The sequence below is a fragment of the Brassica napus genome, chromosome C1 (assembly GCF_020379485.1).
Source record: "Brassica napus cultivar Da-Ae chromosome C1, Da-Ae, whole genome shotgun sequence".
Taxonomy (NCBI): Eukaryota; Viridiplantae; Streptophyta; class Magnoliopsida; order Brassicales; family Brassicaceae; genus Brassica; species Brassica napus.
This window is the reverse complement of record NC_063444.1, coordinates 37,851,705-37,873,417: the sequence shown is the minus strand read 5'-3', so window position 1 is coordinate 37,873,417 and position 21,713 is coordinate 37,851,705. Positions and strand designations below refer to the sequence as shown.

The 21,713-nt window shown below is 37.7% G+C and overlaps 1 protein-coding gene and 1 non-coding gene across 2 annotated transcripts; one reads left to right on the top strand and one right to left on the bottom strand.

The window, feature by feature from the left end:
* Window positions 1-6,146: 6,146 nt before the first annotated feature.
* LOC106433623 lies at window positions 6,147-6,386 on the top strand. The gene is given in 2 exon segments (XM_013874454.3): window positions 6,147-6,236; window positions 6,238-6,386. Coding segments are annotated over 2 exon segments (213 nt in total). The 3' UTR covers window positions 6,361-6,386.
* An 8,746-nt stretch (window positions 6,387-15,132) lies between these two features.
* LOC125581123 lies at window positions 15,133-15,240 on the bottom strand. The gene has a single exon (XR_007318834.1). It is a non-coding gene; the product is annotated as a small nucleolar RNA R71 (small nucleolar RNA).
* Between the last annotated feature and the right edge of the window lie 6,473 nt (window positions 15,241-21,713).

Below are 21,713 nucleotides of genomic sequence, written 5' to 3'. Positions count from 1 at the left end.
ATCAATACCACAACCACCATGAACAACCAATTTGAAGCTCTTAATGCTCCCAAAATCGATTTACCCTTCTTCTTTTTCTATTCTTGTGAACTAAACACAACATATCTCTCACTTTCTCTCCACAATGAGCTAAAAAAACCCAAGATTTTGATTCTAAATTTTTTATGGTTTATAGAGTCATAGAAGCTAACGATTCTGGGTGGGTTACTTTCGTTTGTGATTCTGTGTGCTTGGAGAAGCCTTATGTATGCTAAGGAACTTATCTCACCAATTTAAGGTATGACATCGAGTTTTTTTCCAGATCTGTTCGTCAGACGACTTACTTGGGAAGTCGTCTGGCTGTAGACAACTTACCTGGAAGTCGTCTGGTCAACGCAGAGGTTATTTTTGCAATTGACTTTGAAATCTGTAACCTGAGACGACTGAAAGTTAAGTCGTCTGTTTTTGTTTGGTTTCAAAAAAATTTCCAAAGAACCTAGACGACTTACATTTCAGTCGTCATAGGTTAGTTTTGCATTTGACTGGATAATTTCAGAAGTTTGACTTCCCTAGACGACTTACATTTCAGTCGTCTGGCGAAAATTAAAATAATAATATTTTTTTAAAAGTAGACGACTTACAGTTAAGTCGTCATAGGTTAGTTTTGCAATTGAAAAAAAAAACTTCAAAATTTTATTATACACAGACGACTTATACTTCAGTCGTCCACGAGACGACTTACTTGTAAGTCGTCCAGGATTTTTTTCTGAGATTCTGGTCAAACCTCGTAAATCCTGGACGACTTACATTTCAGTCGTCTCGTGGACGACTGAATTATAAGTCGTCTGTATATAATTAAATCTTGAAGTTTTTTTTTTCAATTGCAAAACTAACCTATGACGACTTAACTGTAAGTCATCTTCTTTTAAAAAAAAATTATTATTTTAATTTTCACTAGACGACTGAAATGTAAGTCGTCCAGAAAAGTCAAACTTCTGAAATTATCCAGTCAAATGCAAAACTAACCTATGACGACTGAAATGTAAGTCGTCTAGCTTTTTTGGAGTTTTTTTTTAGCCAAACAATAGTAGACGACTTATTTTTCAGTCGTCCGAAATAACAGATTTCAAAGTCAATTGCAAAAATAACCTCTGCGTTGACCAGACGACGTATAGTTTAGTCGTCTGGACAACTTAGATTGAAGTCGTCCGCGTCTTCTCCGCTAGTTTTTAGTCTTCTACGTTAGTTTTTGAATAACTTGTATTTTTAAGAGTGATAAGTAACTTCAAGATATGTAAAACTCATATTTACAAAATATGTTCTCTCCCTTAGTTTTACTAAATTTGACTAAGTTTTTCAACGCAAACTTATAATAAAATATGATATGCTTTGACTAGTTACTATTGTTTGTTTCCATCTCTTAAGTATTATTGTTATAGACAATAATGATGAATATTGTTATGAGTTGGAAGAAGGGTTAAAATACTTCTTAAAATGTTGTATCAATATAAAGCTACCAACATTTTTGTTTATTAAGATGAAAAAAAGGCCATTTGAGTTTATTATTGCATATGAGAGATCCAAAGATAAGAAAAAGGCTACTGAAGTCTATTATTTCATTGATTTGTAAATGTGTAAACACATTGTTAACACATTTAATACATCTTGGAAAACATTATTACTGATTTTACAAAAAATTCACAACTAAAAGAGTAGACATGCAATTCACAAAACAGACCACAAACAAAACTATTATAGATCATTCCTCTACAAAGACAAGCTTGGATTCCACTTGAGTAGACAAGACCACACGACTTTTAAGAAGTCCAGACGACTTCTAAGAAGTCCAGACGACTTCCAAGAAGTTCAGACGACTTTGTCAGAAGACTTTTAGGAAGTCCAGACGACTTCCAGACGACTTTACAGAAAGTCCAGACGACTTTACAGGAAGTCCAGACGACTTTACAGGAAGTCCAAACGACTTTGTCAGAAGACTTCCAAGAAGTCCAGACGACTTCCAGACGACTTCCAGACGACTAACAGGTAAGTCGTCCCAGAAGTCTTCCAGATCTGAAAAACCTGCATATTAAATCCAGATCTGAAAAACCTGCATATCCAAAAACGTTCAAATGGCTTAAAAACAGAAAAAATGAGTGAAAGATTAGATAAATCTACCTTTACAGAACACACAAAAATACATATCTAAAAATAATAGATCTACCTTTAAATTAGTGGAAGATGAGTACCATCTAATTAAAAACCTGTAAAAAAGATAGATTAGTAAGAAAGACATGAGACAAAACTGGAAAATTCATATAAAGTTTGGTGTTTTCAAGTCAAAGAGATTAGAGTGGGTTTGGAGAGTTTTAGTTTGGGAAAAAAGTAAGAAATTTATACAACAAGAAGTTCCCAAATGAAGAAAAATCAGACATAAGAACTTACCAAAACGCTCAGATCTATTATGAAAGGGAGACTTCGTCAGAAGACTTCCATTAAGTTCAGACGACTTCCTGGAAGTCCAGACGACTTCCCTGAAGTCCAGACGACTTCCTGGAAGCCCAGACGACTTCCTGGAAGTCCAGACGACTTCCTGGAAGTCCAGACGACTTCCTGGAAGTCCAGACGACTTCCTGGAAGTCCAGACGACTTTGTCAGAAGACTTCCAAGAAGTCCAGACGACTTCCAGACGACTTCCAGACGACTAACAGGTAAGTCGTCCAAGAAGTCTTCCAGATCTGAAAAACCTGCATATCAAATCCAGATCTGAAAAACCTGCATATCCAAAAACGTTCAAATGACTTAAAAATAGAGAAAATGAGTGAAAGATTAGATAAATCTACATTTATAGAACACACAAAAATACATATATAAAATTAATAGATTTACCTTTAAATTAATGGAAGATGAGTACCATTTGATTAAAAACCTGTAAAAGAGATAGATTAGTAAGAAATACATGAGACAAAACTGAAAAATTCATATAAAGTTTGGTGTTTTCAAGTCAAAGAGATTAGAGAGAGGTTGGAGAGTTTTAGAATGATGAACATTACATTTTTGTTGCAGCCATTTGAGATGAGGAGAGAGAATGTGTAAATTTTTCTTTATATAGGGAGACAAAAAATCCAATTAGATTAAATATTTTTTACTCAGATGACTTCCTGGACGACTTACATTTCAGTCGTCTGGTGAAGAAATTAAAACAGACGACTTACATGTAAGTCGCCCAGAAGAGTTTAATATTTTTAGCGGGAAATTAAATATTTTTAGCGGGAAACTAAAATAGAAGATTTTCCAGACGACTTACAAGTAAGTCGTTTGGTTTAAATTATTTAAGCGGGAAAATATTTTTTTAAAAAAATTTTAGGCGGGAATATTTGGACGACTTACATTTAAGTCATCTGTTTTAATTTCTTCACCAGACGACTGAAATGTAAGTCGTCCGAGTAAATTATTCAACAGACGACTAAAATATACGTCGTTCGAGTAAATTATTCAACAGACGACTGAAATATAAGTCGTCCACACCCTAAACATAACCCCTAAACTTAATTATCTAATTAAAGACTTCATAAAATCAAATCAAACTTGAAAAGTGTTTACTATACACATAAATAAACACATATAGGTGAAAACTAATTTTTGAAAAAAACATTTTAGTTTTCCAAAATTTAACCCTAACAATACATACAATACTGCAACATATGTTTGCCAAACTCCTAAACCAAAGTATTTCATGATTCACTACTTCCACTCATCTATCTTCAAAACAAATCAATTTTATCATATCTTAATTTATATCACTTAAAACTGTTTATAATTACTTGATTTTTATTTTTCACGCATCAAAATATTTTTTCACAAGATTTATAAATTATTTTTAAAATAAACCGGTACCAGACGACTTACACTTCAGTCGTCCAGACGACTTCCAACATCTCAGACGATTCAGACGATTTACTAGGGCTATATTCGTAAAAATAGCTTTTGTTTTTTTGTTTGGTCACAAGGGGCTGAGCTGTAATTTCACTAGACGACTTCCAACATCTCAGACGATTCAGACGATTTACTAGGGCTATATTCGTAAAAATGGCTTCTGTTTTTTTGTTTGGTCACAAGGGGCTGAGCTGTAATTTCACTAGGCTTTTAGGTTAGTTTTGCATTTGATTCAAGTTTGGATATAAGTTTGGGGTTAAAATCAAGTTGTGGGTTAGTTTTGGCAAAAACCCCAGTACCATTAAAATTAGTTTTCCTCATTTTTTAATATTTTCTCTCGTTTAGATGCACCATTGGAAATGTTATTAGCAGTAATTTAGCTGCAACGGTTATGTGATTTTCTGAAAGTGAATTTGATTTAACAAATTTATGATTTAAAATGATATATCAAAATATTGTAATCTTGTCAAATGTCATGTTTTCCATTCTTAGATCATATACCTGAATTTTTTTGGGGTTCACCAAGAAGTTTTTTTTTAGTTCACCAGTAGTTTTGGATTAGATTCCATGGTTCCTTCAAGCCAAATACCAAACAATTAATTTTATATATCTTTCATCTCTGGATCCGAATCACTGGAAAACATACATACGCTATATGTTCTCTCCAGTGCCGTGCGAAGGTTTCATGGGGCATACGGCAATTTTGATTTTAAAAATGGGTTTTCAAATTTTTTTGTGTATGTTTTACAAATAACTGAATGATAGATATTATTAATATGTTCATAATTAAAGTCAAAAATAGCATAAACTGAAATGTGTATCAACAGTCAAATTTCATACATAAATATGTATGCAAACAGTTATAACAACAATAAACTAGGGTGTTGAATATATAAAATGGGGCCCTATATTTTGATTTAATGATAGGGGGCTGAGGCTGCTGCCTTTTTTCTATAATGGTAAGCAAGGCTCTGGTTTTCTCTGGTTATATGATTTTCTGAGTTTTTTAATGAAAATATGATTTCTGATATGAATACCATCATATAAAAAATGAAAATGAAAACTGGCTTTTGTTTTTGTCGGCCAAAACATGGTTATTTACCTAAGAAACATAAAATTAAGACAAACATATCTGTATATATTAATTAGCTAAAAGAAAAAGTAGTCAAAAAATCTATAGAGAAAAGAATGTTCTACTTATGCTAATACGTTACAATAAGTATAGGCAGGCACATAAGTAATGAAGCATAACATGAAAACATAGAAGGTGGCAAATTCATTCATACAATATATGAATATATGATATAAAAGAAGTGTGAAGAGAAAACATGATAGGTGAAATGGGATAGTTCTTGAGGTACAAGTGAGCTTTAAAAAGGATAGAGAGAAAGATGTTTGACAAACACCTAATACCAAAGAGACCCCATCACGATAAAACATTAAGTCACAGTTTCATCATTCTTCCTCTATATTGCGTTATACTTCATCAAAACTCATGAACAGAAATCTAATAAACTACTATATTTTATCAAAGCTGGGATCCATGTGTCACGGTTAAAAGTTTTGAGACTTATTTAATAAGAAATTTGTATGGTGAGATAAAAAGAAAGGAAAGGGAGATGGAGATGGTGGCTTGGGGCATACTTAAAAAAGGAACATATAAAACACATTGATGTGGCTACCTCCATTCTCCATTATCCAAGGTGGAGCACTGTTATTGGGTAGTTTCTTCATTTGGGTCCATATATGTTTTTTTTTACTGAAGGGTCCATATATGTTATTTATGTACATATATGTATGTACCTATATATAAAGATAGTGTAATTAATATTTCATACTTGCAAGAGCCTCAGGCACTGTATGAGAAATGAGGTGGCTCTGTTCCTTCTTCTCTCCCTTGAAGAAACTATGGGTTCGCGTCAATTCTGCTCAAAAGAAGAGTATGCTCTCTGTCTTTCTCTCTTTCTCTCTATACACATTCTATATCTTTCTTCCTGCATTATGTATGTGTTCACATCTATAACATATATTTGATGGCAGAGTTACGAGTACTCCCTTTTTGATTTTATGGAAGAAAACTATGAAAATGAGTTTTGTTTACAATATGAACTTATATGTCTAGATCTATCTATATACGTGTGTGCATTTCATTGTGTTTATGTAGAAATATTGATAATGTGCAGGAAGAGGATTATACATATTATACGAGGACGTGAAGTCATGTCCATACGAAGATGTGCATGTTCTGTGGTCTATACTCGTGGAGTCTCACCCACACACTTAGCAACCCAAACAATAAAAACTCCATTCATTATTGATGCGTAGCTTTCGTTTTGGTTCAGCGAGTTTATATATGGAATGTTCATGCTCAAGGACGAAACAAATGAGAAACTTGTTAGCGACATGATTCATATATATGTTTTCTCTCACTTGTACATAATAATATAAATACACAGAGATTCTCTTTCCCATAAGGTTCATGTTCTTTGTTCTATCTCGCAACTATATATATGTATGTACGGTTCTCTTTTGAGGTCGTATATATACACTTAAATATCATTATACAGGTTGCATTATTAGGAAAATAATAATTTAGATATGAGCAAAGATATGCTTTTTTATAATTGGTAGACATAAAAAGCTAAAGGTTGATGGGGAAAAGGAGAGAGTGAATAGAAGAAGATGAATTGTCGTGAAGATTGTTGGCTTGTGTCGGTTGGGTTGTATTGACGTTAGTTGGACTTTGGAAAGTTGCGGTTCATTTCATTTTGCATATCTTATTCGTTTAGAGAGAAAAAGTTGAGCACAAGCCAAAAAGATTGTTATGAATGATAATTTCTTAGTTTGATAACCAAATGAAACCAGACCTTTCTACTGGCATACGGCCACATTAACCGTCGAAGGTGCGGATTACATCGATTAAAATATTAATTCCAGTGCCGAGAATGTCCATGGTTCGAGAATTTCTTAAAATTGCCGTAGCTGATACTGTTTTTATTGCTTTTGTTAAAAACAATGCAGCGAAAAGCAAAGTGTTACATGTACTTAATTAAGAGAGATACTACAGTTTAGCAGACGAGAGAGAAATCATCTTCTAAAAGATAAATACTTAATTAACACATGTAATTATGTGACAATTAGATCTAAGTGAGACATAACTAATAGTAGTAATATGGTGAAGTTTTCTTGATTGCACCAAAAACGAGTATGCTTTGGTAAGCTGCGTGAAGTTGTTATTTAATTTTTCATGTTTTTAATTAATTTTCCATGTTTATATCAGTAACATTAAGATAATCGCTGAAAGAGATCGATGTTTGGTCGCCAGTGGAACATTTGATATTCATAAAGCTCTTTGGTAACAAAATCTAAAAAGAGAAATACAGACGATTCAAGAAAAATACTCCATACTTCCATACTCCACATGCAACTAGTTGATCTTCATGCTGGATGTAGACCAAATTTTTTTTTTTGGATCAAGGTAGAGCAATATCTTTCTCAATCTTCACAAGGAAAAATGAGATACGGAGTCCATATACAAATACTAGACGAGCTTCATAATTCATTGAAATAAAATGATACATACTATCATTGTTATGTAGATGTACGTTCGACCAAATTGAAAACTTTCTATATATCTTTTTTTTGCTCAACAGCATTTCATTCAACTAATAAAAGCTTACATATTGTTTTGCAACATAAGAGAAGCGAGAGCATTTTTTGCAAGGTTATCCGCTACAAAGTTTGCGGAGCGCGGAATTAAAACAAAAGATAGAGATGTGAAGAGAGGAATGAGGTGACTAATATCGCATAGAAGTCCCGCTATCTCGTTCAACACCGACCCTGATCGTAGAGCAGAAATGAGGACGCTTGAGTCCGATAGAATCTGGAGCCTTGATAACCCCTCTTTTGATGCTTCCTGCATCGCCTTCCGAATGGCTAGAGCCTCCGCTATTAGTGCTGAGCCGACAAAGCTGCGCGACTCCGCGCCTTGGATCTCCAAATGGGTCTTCTTATCCTGTATAAACCAACCAAATCCAGCACATTTAGTCTCAACATTCCAAGCCCCATCTACCGAACATGTCGGAACCTCAGTCATAATCTTTTCTGCATTGCTTCGCAAAGGGAGTTCAAATGTTTCTGGTTTTGTCTTAGCAGCTTCCCATTCTTTAGCATCTCGAACTGCTTTGGAGAGAGTCTCCTCCGCTGTGTACAGCTTTTCATCAAACAGTCTCTTGTTCCTTGCTGTCCAAAGGTTCCAAATGATCCAAGGGGACAGGGGAGAACAACACAGACCTAACGGCGGGAGATTTAGGACCTTGGGGATAAGGGACAATAGGTGTTGTAGTGTGCCCAAAGGGAAGGCCTGAGCTTGGGAGTCAGGGAGAAAGATTGGAGCGAGCTCCCATATTCGTTGAGCAAAAGGACAGTGCATGAGAACATGTTCAACAGTTTCCAGCATCCCACAAACCTTACATGCAGGAGCAACTTCCACTCCACGTCTGATCAGAAGCTCCGCGACAGGTAAGGCACTGCTCACAGCTCTCCAAATGAAATGTTGGATCTTTCCTGGGGCGTCTAGTTTCCAAACATGTTTGATCCAATCAAACCCAATCGGGTTCGGTTGATGTTCTATTAGATTGGTCATCCTATAGCCAGACTTGGTGGTATAGTTACCTTTGCTCTCTCCTAACCACACCAGATTATCAGGAGGTTTTTTGGAACTGGGGATTAGCTGCCTGATAACTTCCTCATAATGAGGTAAATGGAACCGCACCAAAGGTAAATTCCATTCATTCGATTCCGGTAATAGCAAGTCTTGGACTTTAAGGTGCTGGTTTGTCCTTGTTGGAGGTCCAATGGGCGTCAGCGGTTTTGAAGTGGAGAGCCAAGGGCTAGACCAAACGTTGATACTAGCTCCATCTCCTACCAAGTAGCCCAACCCCTTCTCAAGAACCTCTTTCCCTGCCATTATCCCTGTCCAACCATGTGACGCCGCCTGTTTAGGGGTGCTCTCCATAAAGGAGCATTCTGAGAAATACTTTCCTTTCAGCACTTGGGAGAGTAAAGCTTCGGGGTTGTTCATGATGCGCCATCCCAATTTAGCTAGGAGGACATCATTGAACGATTCAATATTCTTAAAGCCTAGGCCCCCCACACATTTTGGCGTTGCCATTCGATCCCACGAAACCCACGCCATCTTCCGTTTATCAGGTGCACTATCCCACCAAAATCTTGTCAAGATTGATTGGATGCGCTTACAGACTGACTTGGGGATTTTGAAGCTTTGCATGGAGAAGTTGGGGAGAGTTGATAGGACTGTTTGCAGCATCACATGCTTTCCCGCACCCGATAGGAACTTCGTCGGCCATGCTTGGGAGCGTTGGCGTATCTTGTCCACCAATCCTGTAAAAACATCCCCCTTCTTGCGTCCAAAATTCTCAGGTAGCCCTAGGTATTTGCCCATGCCACCTTCCTTCTCTATGCCAATAAAGGTTTTAACTCTACGCATGATCGACTCTGGCGTTTTCGAGGAGAAGGATATTGTTGACTTGTTCAGGTTTATGCACTGCCCTGAGCAGTTCTCGTATCTCTTCAGAATCCTCATTAGAGAGGTACAGCTCTTCACATTGGTACTACTGAAAAAGACTGTATCATCCGCGAACAATAAATGGTTGATGAAAGGGCTTCTTCGAGCCACTTGTAGTCCCTTCAGTCACCCATTTTGTTGTTCCTTCAGGCACAGTCCCGTGAGTACCTCAGCACACAGAATGAACAGGTACGGGGACAGCGGGTCTCCTTGCCGTAGCCCTCTGTTCGGTTGAACTTTATCAAACGGCGCACCATTGATGAGGTATGCATACGAAACAGTGGAGACACATTCCATCACCCAATTCACCCACACCGAGTCAAAGCCTAGCTGGCTGAGGACTTTGGCTAGGAAATTCCACTCAATTCTATCGTACGCTTTGCTCATGTCGGTTTTGATCACCATGGAGCATCTCCTTGAGGCTTCAGAAACCTTTAGATAGTGCAGGTTCTCGTGAGTGATAAGGATGTTGTCCGTAATAGCACGCCCCGGGACAAAAGCTGATTGCTGCTTGGACACGATGTGATCAAGGAACTTCTGGAGACGAAGGGTTAGTATCTTTGCTATGATCTTGTAGCGCACATTGCAGAGCGCTAAAAAAACTTTCTATATATCTACATCTCTAATTTTTATCTGACTATTGAAGACACCTATAAATTTTAGAACTATGGTATTGTCGGTTGTTCACCTCCTTTCTAGGTGGTCAACAATTTAGGAAAATCGCTTTTCTTTTATCAAACAATTTTAGTTTACATTTAATAAGAAAATCACATTAATTTTCTAACACAGTTCTTTTGCATTTTTTTTTTACTCTTCAAGAAATTTTATGATAAAATAGACTTATGTGATTTATAGACAAAATTATAATTACATGTATCACTTCTTACAAAAATAAAACTACATAAAGTATGTGTTTGAGAATACCTGAGCTTTTCATTGTTTTCTCTGTTGGAAACTCAGCGAGTGTTATGTATTTGTTTGCAGACAAAGGCTGGCGATGCTGCTTGAAGAGTGGTAGTATTTTGGATCCATATGTCCATTTTTGTTTTGTTTTCAATCAGAATAGGGCTAAAGGGTAAAACACAGTTTGCGGACATTCTGCTTGGCTTTAAAACTCTGAACCAGAGTTTTTCCTGGTTCGGTTTGTTTTCTCCAGACCGAGATGCGATCCATCGTTGGTATATCAAATCAAACAGTCTTACATTTTAAATCTTTTCCGGTTCAAATTCTGGTTTGACCTTGTGCAGGTTTCACTGGAACTACTGGACTGTGGTTAAAGTAACTTCAATTGAGATTTCATAACATGAAGTTTTTTTCATTATTTTCAGTAGCTCAAGTGAATTTTTTTTATGGATGATATTAGTAACTGTAATGATATTTACTAGATATTGATCCGTGCAACCGCGTGGGTGTTTGATTTTAATTTTATAAACGTTAAAATATTTTTTATATCATTAATAGAAAATACTTTTAATATTAATTATATTTAAATGTTTGTATGACTATTTTAAATATGATAATTTTATATTTTACATGTTTGTCACCTAATTAATTGTTTCATCACATGTATATGTAGATTCTTATTATTTGTTTTATTAGATTTGCGTTTAATTATAAGACAACTTAATATATATATTTTCTTATACATGCAAAATTTAACTGATCTGATATTTATTTTGTATTTAACTCATATATTATTTAAATAGTATCTAAAAGTATAAGTGATAAAAATAATTTATGAATTTACTAATTTATTTTCATTTATGACAATCTTTAAATATTCAAGTACATCGTTTGATGAATAAATATTTTACTATTTTAGATCTTCTGGAAATTTTTAAGTTAAATGTATATTCAATTAGTATTGATACTTAATGGTGTGGAGTTGTTATTTAATTGAAAATGTAACTTGATTTCGTGTATTAGGAGTTTTTTAATAAAAAATATGGAAAAATGAAGATTTTATGATATTTTAAGATAATAATTTCTTTTATTGGTTAATCAATATTTTCTACGGAATATCATATTGTTTCACTTAGGGGTGGACGTTTGAGTATTCATTCGGGTTCGGTTCAAGTTTATTCCAATTTCAGGTTTTTGGGATTGAAATTTTTATTTTCATTTGGGTATTTATAAATGTTGGCTCGGGTTCGGTTTAGGTTTGGATAACTCATTTAAATTCTTTTAAAAATTTAAATTTATATTTAATTTAAATTTCTCAAAATTTAAACATAGAAAGTAATATATTACATATTACGCTAAAATACCTAAATTTAACATATAAATTGGTTTACCTTGAATATTTTGGATCGATAATCAATATATATTTTAAGTATTTTCATTGATTTAAGTATTTTTGGTTATTTTAAACATTTACTTTTAACTATTTATATATATTTTCACATATTTTGGACAACTTTAAAATATCCTTTATATTTTAAATATTTTTATATACTAAAATCTAAAAATAAGTAATATATTTAAGTATAAAAATCTATTTCTGATACCTAAAATATTTTGGGTCGTGTTTAATTTTGATTTTCTAAATACCAAAAATCTGAACCAGTTTGGATGTTTAATAAAAAAAAATTGTGTTCGGTACTACTTTTTTTGATCGGATTCTGTTTGTTTCTTTGGATTTGGGTTTTTTCCCAACCCTAGGATTCGGATTAGGAGTTTTTGTGTCAAATATAAAAACTAATACCATAGGCTTGAATGCTTTAAAAATAAAAGGAAAAGAAAATGAGGATTTTATGGTAACAGATAATAATTTAGTTGCTGTAGGTTTGATTTATTAAAAGTAAACAAGCCTAGATTGATTATGTGATTTTGAGAATAACTGATTTGTCAATTTAAAATAAAATAGAACACATTTATGGATATGTTTTAATAGGTAAGATTTACTTGATTTAGTTTTTTTTTTTTGGCAACAAACGGGATTTACTTGATTTAGTTATGCTCATCATTTAGTGTTAGAATATATATTTAAGATACAACATGAGGATTTTATGGCTGATTTATAAACAAAAGTATTGATCTCATGCTATGCGTGGAAGTATTTTTGCTTACAAATAACTATGATTTATTAAGAGATTTGTATATTAACACAGATAATTAATTAACCATATACATATAAAAATAAATTAGATTTGGTTAAAAAAATTTTACATTGATCTTAATTAGCTTGTTGAATATAATTATTACTTTGAAGCTTTTCTATTTTACTTATTGATGTCTTGTTCTTTTAATACATTTCACAATTTTTAACCTACAGTCTATGCTTCTTTAGCTTATTACTCTAGTAATTCATTCATTATCTCCTTCTAGCCACAAACAAAAAGAATATTACAAACAGTAAACGTGGTGCAAGCCTATTTACTTTTTATCCCAAGTTTTTCTTCTGATTCCACCATGTTTGCTTTCTATCTATCTTTTTTTTTCTTTTCCAAAGTCTCTTTGTTTTGATTGAATCTCCAGCAATGCAAATTGAAAGAGTGTATACTTTTCAAAATTTACATTCGATCAATTGAGATAATCGCTATTATTTGTCTATCAAATTCTAGAAATATATAATAATAGCTACAAAAAGTTTGTGGAGGAAGGAAAGAGATCGTGGTCCATGGTTAGGGTTCCTAGGAGTTGAACTGTTGTTCCAGCTTTTTTCTTAACATTATTTGTTTTGATTGATTTTTTAATTTTAAAAATATAAATTACATGGTATATTTTGATTGGTAAGGTGATATATGGTGTTTTTAATACCATTATATGTGTTTTTTTAGTTAATTCTAAGTCCTAATTCGTACTTATTAAATATCATTACAGGTTTGGAGCAGGTGAAAGAGTAAAGAAGAGAGTGCCATGAAAGAGAAGTCATTTTGGAATATCTAACGCAGAACAGCCAGTCGGTTCAATCCGAAGATTGTTCCCAAAGAGAGCAAGCGTCTGACTGTTCCCGACTATTAAGGAAACCTCCAAGATTTCAGGGGTTTGCCCTAGATTTTCTCTTATTTCTCTTTACCACTAGCGCCTCCATATAAAAAAGCCTATGTTATCATTTCTAATTCCTTACGCTAGTTTTACAAGAGACATAGAACTATTTTGGATTTAACAACTTGTAAGGGAGAAGACTCCATCTCCCATTTTCACGAGAAGATCATCCTGAACCCTTGTCTTTCTACTTTATTTTATATGCAGTATTATTCAGAAATCATGTATGTGTCATCTTGCTTTATGATTGAGTAGTCGGCTAAGCTTGCTTAGGGTTTAGGGTGTCAATCGCATGAGCTAAACGCAAATAAGTGATTTTAACTGTTCTTCATTCATATTGCTCTTACTGCTTGCATTGAATTGATCACTTAATGTTCGATCTCTAGTTTAATCACCTAGCTAACCGCTTAGGAGATAAATTGATATATATTGAATGAGCTTCATATCCCTAATCAGTGAGAGTAGATATTAGGGTCTTAAGTGAACTAATCGGACCTGATCTCTAAGGTTTGCTATCGCGTCTTGTTCCAAGTGAGAGCTTAGGACTCGAGACCGATCAACAAAGGGAACAAGTCCGCGATAGTGGATTGTTCTAGCCGAGTGATCCGAGTTCTAGACTGCACCTCATTGCACTTGAATAGTTGTTTGGTTTCGCATTGACACCCGATGAACAACCCTAAGCCGGCTTTCATTTAAATCGAATTTGAATCTCTAGGTATTTTAGTAACTTGCGTCACCATTGATTTTAAAACTCCCACTTGTTTCCCAGCTTAATATTCAACTCATAAGAGTAAAGAGTAAACTGGTCTTCTGGATTGAATCTCAAATATTACGATTACCACTATTAACTTGACAGTAGCAAGGATTCATTTTTAGTGTATCAAGTTTTGGCGCCGTTGCGACGGGGACCAGACTTTTACCTTTATTTTTTGGTTTAATATTTAGTTTGAGATATCTAACTTGCTTTTAATTCTTTGTTGGAACAGATGATCCAAGTGCATGACCAGTAGACATACTCGGAGCAACGCACAAGGACCACTACATCAACTGACCAACGACGAACTCGCAAGATTAGAAAGACAGAACCCTCAGCAGCCGAGAACAACTGACACCAACATGGGTGATCACGACAATCAGGATGACCTCACTGCTGCACTGGCAATCATTCAACAACAAATGCAGACTCAGCAACAACAGATGTTGCAGATGCAGCAGACCATCCAAAATCAGCAACAAGATGCTCAAGAAGCAGGTGAGAACGCCGCGCGAGAAGAGCGTGGTGCTCCTATTGGGGAGCGGAACCTTCCGTGGAACTTTGCTACTAACCGCTCCCCCATCAACCCTCCTCCTTGCACTCGGAAAGACTATGAGATCAAACATGCACTGATAAGTCTGGTACAGAAGAGCACGTTCAGCGGTCTCACTACTGACATCCCGATGGACCACATCGAAGCCTTTGAGAGAATTTACAATTTCTCTTGCTCTAACGGAGTGCCACCAGATTATGTCAAATGCACGCTGTTCCCATTCTCTCTTGAAGGGAAAGCTTCTCGATGGCTTCAATCTCTGCCGACCGGTTCTCTTACCTCATGGGACCAAGTCCGATCAGCGTTCCTGAGCCACTTCTACACGAAGTCTAAAACCGCAGCTCTACGGCACATGATCTCCAATTTCAAACAGGAGTCTGATGAACCTTTTCATGAAGCTTGGGAGAGGTACAAGGAGTACCAGAGAGAGTGCCCGCACCATGTGTTTGACGATGACTATATATTGGAGGTGTTCTATGATGGAGTAAGCTATGAGTTTCGAAACACCCTTGATTCTTCGAGTAATGGAGACTTCATGACTCAAACCACACCTGGTGCGTTCGACTTGATTGAGAACATGGCTTCAAGTTCACTAAACAAGAACAAGGAGCATGACCGCTCGAAGAGTGTGAACAACATAGATGATCTCGCTGCAAAGGTGGACCAACTGCCTAATGGAAACCAAAGCCAAGTGTTCATAATGGAAGAAACAGCTCATGAGAAGAGTGCCGGTGACCTGGCGTTTGATACTGAAATATCAGAAGACGATCAGCAAGAGGTGAGCTACGTGAATGGGCAAGGATGACAGCTCAAAAACTACCACCCGAACCCTAACATGAGGAGCAACCCACAGCTTTTCTGGCCTAAGCAAGACAAACCAGCTAATCCTGCACAGAGTAACCAAGGTCAGTATGTCGGGTATCAAAAGAACTACCAACCGCGGACCTATGTTCTAAGCCAACCGCAGAACAATCCGCCTCAGGTGCAGAAACACCAGAACACTCAGCCAGCTACCTCCGCTCCTGTTGCTGTTCTGCAAGATGAGACAAAAGCTATGTTGCAGTAGCTGCTCCAACGACAACAGCTCCAAGGGAAGGCTCTAAACCAGGTTACTACCGAGATCAATACCAGAATGAACCATATGTTCAGCAATTAGAGCACCAAGTACGATAATGTCGCGAGTCATATGAGACAGATGGACATTCAGATTGCTCAGACTGCTGATAGTGTCACGAGGCAACAAGGTACTCTACCTGGGAAAACCGTCAAAAACCCTAAGGAGTGCAATGCGGTTGAGTTGAGAAGTGGAAAGCAACTGTCTGAGCCGGTAGAGAAGAGGTTCAATGCGGCTGAGAAGGGGAAGCAGAAAGAGTCGGACAACCACCAACCGATACCCCGGCAACTGAGAAGGAGAGGGAACCAACAGTTGGAACCAATTCGCCACGACCAGAACAACCAGCTGAGGCTGTCCGCCCGATTCCAGAGCATGTTCCTGCTCGCGAATACAATCCTAAAGTCCCTTACCCTATTCCAGCAAAGGCTACTCGTAAGGACCGAGAGGAGATGAAGTGCAGAAAGATGCTGGAGGACCTAACCGTCCGACTCCCCTTGATGGATGCGATCCAGATGATGCCCTCCATGCGCAGCTTTATGAAGGGATTGATCTCAGGAAAAATATCAGAGGAGAGCGAATTCATGACTGTCTCTAAGGAGTGCAGTGCTGTGCTTCTGAACATGCATATAAAGAAGCGAGGAGACCCTGGCAAGTTCGTCCTCTTTATCCAGATTGGGAAGATAGTTTTCTCATGCTCCTTGGTTGATCTGGGATCCAGCGTAAACCTCATGCCCTACTCTATAGCACGACGTCTGGGATACACGCATTTCAAACCAACTAAGATGTCCTTGGTGTTCGCTGATTGATCAGTTAAGTCTCCAGTTGGTATTCTAGAGGATCTCCAAGTAAAAGTCGGGAACACCTCTGTTCCAGTAGACTTCGTAGTTCTAGAGCTGGAAGAGGAATCCAAAGATCCTCTCATCTTAGGAAGACCGTTCCTATGTAATGTTGGAGCCATCATTGATGTGCGGCAAGGGAAGATTAATCTCAATCTGGGGAACATTGTCATGCAGTTCTAGATGGATGAGCTGCTGAAGAAGCCAATGTTGGATGGACAGACCTTCGAGGTGGATGAAGGGATTGATCCGCTGCAACCTCGCGACGGGATGATCGAGGAGATTCTTACAGAAGATCCACTTGAGCTTGCACTAGTAAGAGCTGAGGCCGAGCAGAGTGTCGAGAACATTGATGCAGACGGGTATGCTAAGATGCTTGACTCCGCAAGGAGTATGGGAAGAATGGTGGCAAGTCTAATTCTGGGAGAAGAAAGCAACAAGGACGAGAACACTCCAACTGGAGCGACCCCTTTACGGAACTCGCTTGTTCCGCCGAACCTACCTAATGATCCCTGGAGCGAGTTGAAGGCTCCCAAGGTTGAGCTAAAATCCCTTCCCAAGGGGCTCAGGTACGCTTTCTTAGGTCCGAATTCTACTTACCCAGTCATTGTGAACGGTGAACTAAATAATGTGGAAACTGCATTACTTTTGTGTGAGCTTAGGAAGTATCGTAAGGCATTAGGATATTCACTAGATGACATACATGGCATCTCACCTGATTTATGCATGCATAGAATACACCTAGAAGATGAATCAATGACTTCTGTTGAACATCAGAGGAGGTTAAACCCGAATCTAAAAGATGTTGTTAAGAAAGAGATAATGAAACTTCTTGAAGCGGGTGTGATCTATGTCATATCTGATAGTAAGTGGGTTAGCCCTACTCATGTAGTACCTAAGAAAGGTGGAATCACTGTTATCACAAATGAAAAGAATGAATTGATCCCTACTAGAACAGTGACAGGACATCGCATATGAATTGATTTCAGAAAATTAAATGCAGCCACTAGAAAGGATCACTTTCCACTTCCCTTCATTGATCAAATGCTTGAGAGATTGGCTAACCACCCATATTACTGTTTTTAGATGGTTATTCAGGTTTCTTTCAGATCCCTATCCATCCGGACGATCAGGAGAAGACGACATTCACAATGCCCATACGGAACGTACGCATACAGGAGAATATCATTCGGCATGTGCAATGCGCCAGCAACATTTCAGCGCTGCATGATGTCGATCTTTACTGACCTGATTGAAGACATTATGGAGGTTTTCATGGACGATTTCAGTATCTATAGAAGCTCCTTTAGTGTCTGTTTGTCAAACTTGTGCAGGGTACTCAAAAAGTGTGAGAAGAAACATCTGGTGCTCAATTGGGAGAAGTGCCACTTCATGGTCAGAGATGAGATTTTTCTAGGGCATAAGATCTCCGAGAAAGACATTGAGGTAGATAAGGCAAAGGTCGCGGTGATGATGAGCTTGCAGCCACCAACAACTGTGAAAGCTATAAAAGGTTCTTGGGTCACGCATGGTTTTACAGGAGGTTTATCCAGGATTTCTCAAAAATAGCGAGACCACTCACCAGACTGCTCTGCAAGGAGATCAAGTTTGATTTCGACAGCGAGTACTTAGCTGCGTTCCATACGATCAAAGGATAAGAAACTTCATGTGATCTATTACGCAAGCAAAACCATGGATGAGGCTCAATGCAGATACGCTACGACTGAGAAGGAACTCCTGGCTATTGTTTTTGCATTCGAGAAGTTCAGATCCTACCTGGTGGGATCAAAGGTGATTGTGCACAGAGACTATGCTGCTCTTAAGTACTTGCTCACAAAGAAGGATGCAAAACCGAGGTTGTTGAGGTGGATTCTTCTTCTCCAAGAATTTGATCTCGAGATAAAAGACAAAAAGGGAGTCGAGAATGGGGTTGCAGACCACTTGTCCAGAATGAAGATTGAGGACGACACAGCTCTTGATGAAGAACACACAGTGGAACACGTCAACGCGATTGGTCTGCGCTTCACGGAACAACCCCTCAGCATAACATCCGATTGTTCTCGCGTACCGGAACAACCAGTAGCCGTGATCCAAAAGCAGTACTCTCACCTCCCCTGGTTTGCTGAGATTGCGAACTTCCTAGCTGCTGAAAAGGAACCACTTAAGTTCACTGGAAACGAGAAGATGAAATTCTTAAGAGACGCGAGGCAGTATGTTTGGGATGAACCGTACTTGTACAAACATTGCAAGGATGGCATATTCAGAAGGTGTGTTCCAGAGGCAGATATTCCATGGATTCTACATCATTGCCATGGTTCCTCCTATGCAGGGCACTTCGCCACATTCAAAATGGTTTCCAAATTCCTCCAAGCAGGTTTCTGGTGGTCATCTATGTTCAGAGATGCTCACGCCTACATAGCTCGATGCGATGCATGCCAGCGACTTGGGAACATCAGCAAAAGGAATGAAATGCCTCATAATTACATTTTAAAAGTTGAGGTGTTCGACTGTTGGGGAGTCGACTTCATGGGACCATTCCCTCCATCCTTCAAGAACGAGTACATCCTGGTCGCCGTTGACTATGTCACGATCGCACCGTCCAGAAAAGGCATCTATGGGAACAGGCACTTCAACTGAGGAGGTTCATCGCTCGCGCAACAGACGTTCGTTTGATCTGACCGAGAGCGGCGAGTCCGACTGAGTCCGCAAGGACTATTCTCTATCCATTGTTCTATCCATTTGAACTCTTTATTTTTATGCCTTGTGTTGTTATTTGGCTGACCTCGATTTGGTTTCACACCAGGGATGGTGTAAATTAAGTCTGGGGGAAGCACTTGTTGTGTACTGATACTCTATGTCTTTATTTCTGAGTCAGTCCCTATGTCATTTGGATGTTTTATTGAGTCAGTTTAGGATCGAGTCAGCTAAAATTCTTGTGGGAATTAGGACCTTGTGTTGTGATAATCTTTTAACCACCTTGTGCTCTAACTTTCTTATCCAGTGACCTTAGCAGTGATGAAAGACCCATATATGGACCTGGAACACCTCTGACTTATCTCATTTGATTCTCCATAAGCTCTCAACAGATCAGGTTACACTGGGTAGACTCAACTCCACCTAACTTGAACCTAATCTTGACTGAAATTCTTCTTGTTATGGACACTAGATCAGGGAAACGAGACTTACACTCAAGACTTCTTACTCCTTTTACCGATCTTGCTGATCCTGAGTGGCTAGCTCATCTTTAGCTAGTTCCCACCTTGTGCCTAAGCCTTTATTTTTACCCTCATGCACTATGTTTTTCAGTGTCATATGTGCAGATATGTGCAAAAGGGTCGGAGAGGAAAGGATCGACGCAGCCTCTTACTCGTTAATGCCATACACTCAGAGAAGAGAGATCAAGCATGAAGAGAACAGTCGATGAGACCATGCTGTAACAAGAGAACAGTCTATGAGTGCATGTTCTAACCAGATGAACAATGGCGACCAGTGAGAAACAAAAGAATAGACCACCAATGGCTGCGAAACATTCATTATGTTACCTCTCCCTCGTAACTCCATCACCTATAAATCCAAAAAAAAAAAAAAAAAAAAAACTCAAGAACACTGGGAAGGTTGAGCAAGGAGTTGGTACCAACTTTTGGAGGAGTAGGCAAACGAAGTCAAGAACTGAAGAACAATCCCACGGTTGATCCGAAGGAGAGAACAACTGCACCCGTGAAGCAGAAACGAGTAAGGGCTGTGGACATCAATGGATCCGCATCTCCTACTATTTTGCGCGATATCCTGCATCCACTTAAATTTGGTAGCCCCTAAACACTTTAAGCTCTACCATGAAATAGTATGTTCCTTACCTAGCCCGTCTACCCTGAATTGTAACTGTGATGAGGAGCTCACGCTGTTCTTAATTGAATTTAAGGAGTTTTGTCTCGATAGTGTACCCTTTTTCAGGTATGAGATACAGAGTATGGAGCTGATTTTTGAACAGCGATCGTGGGTGTTTTGGTAAGGGTGTGTGGTCTGAGTCTATAGCTTGTATGGTTCAGAGATGTGTGGTAAGAGTATGGTTATTGAGGTCAAGCGAGTTTCCACTCTTTCAAACCTTTCTCCCTGTTCTTGAGGCTTCGGCCTTGTTCGAGGACAAACAAGGATCTAAGTCTGGGGGAATTGATATATGGTGTTTTTAATACCATTATATGTGTTCTTTGAGTTAATTCTCAGTCCTAATTCGTGCTTATTTGATATCATTCCAGGTTTGGAGCAGGTGAAAGAGTAAAGAAGAGAGTGCCATGAAGGAAGAAGTCATTTTGGAAAATCTAATGCAGAACAGCCAGTCGGATTAATCCGAAGGTTGTTCCCAAAGAGAGCAAGCGTCTGACTGTTCCCAACTATTAAGAAAACCTCGAAGATTTCAGGGTTTGCCCTAGATTTTCTCTCCTTTCTCTTTTCCACTGGCGCCTCCATATAAAAAAGCCTATGATATCATTTCTAATTCCTTACGCTAGTTTTACAAGAGACCTAGAACTATTTTGGATTTAGCAACTTGTAAGGGAGAAGACTTCATCTCTCATTTTTACGAGAAGATCATCTTGAACCCTTGTCTTTCTACTTTATTTTATATGCAGTATTATTCAGAAATCATGTATGTGTCATCTTGCTTTATGATTGAGTAGTCGGCTAAGCTTGCTTAGGGTTTAGGGTGTCAATCGCATGAGCTAAACGCAAATAAGTGATTTTAACTGTTCTTCATTCATATTGCTCTTACTGCTTGCATTGAATTGATCACTTAATGTTCGATCTCTAGTTTAATCACCTAGCTAACCGCTTAGGAGATAAATTGATATATATTGAATGAGCTTCATATCCCTAATCAGTGAGAGTAGATATTAGGGTCTTAAGTGAACTAATCGCACCTGATCTCTAAGGCTTGCTATCGCGTCTTGTTCCAAGTGAGAGCTTAGGACTCAAGA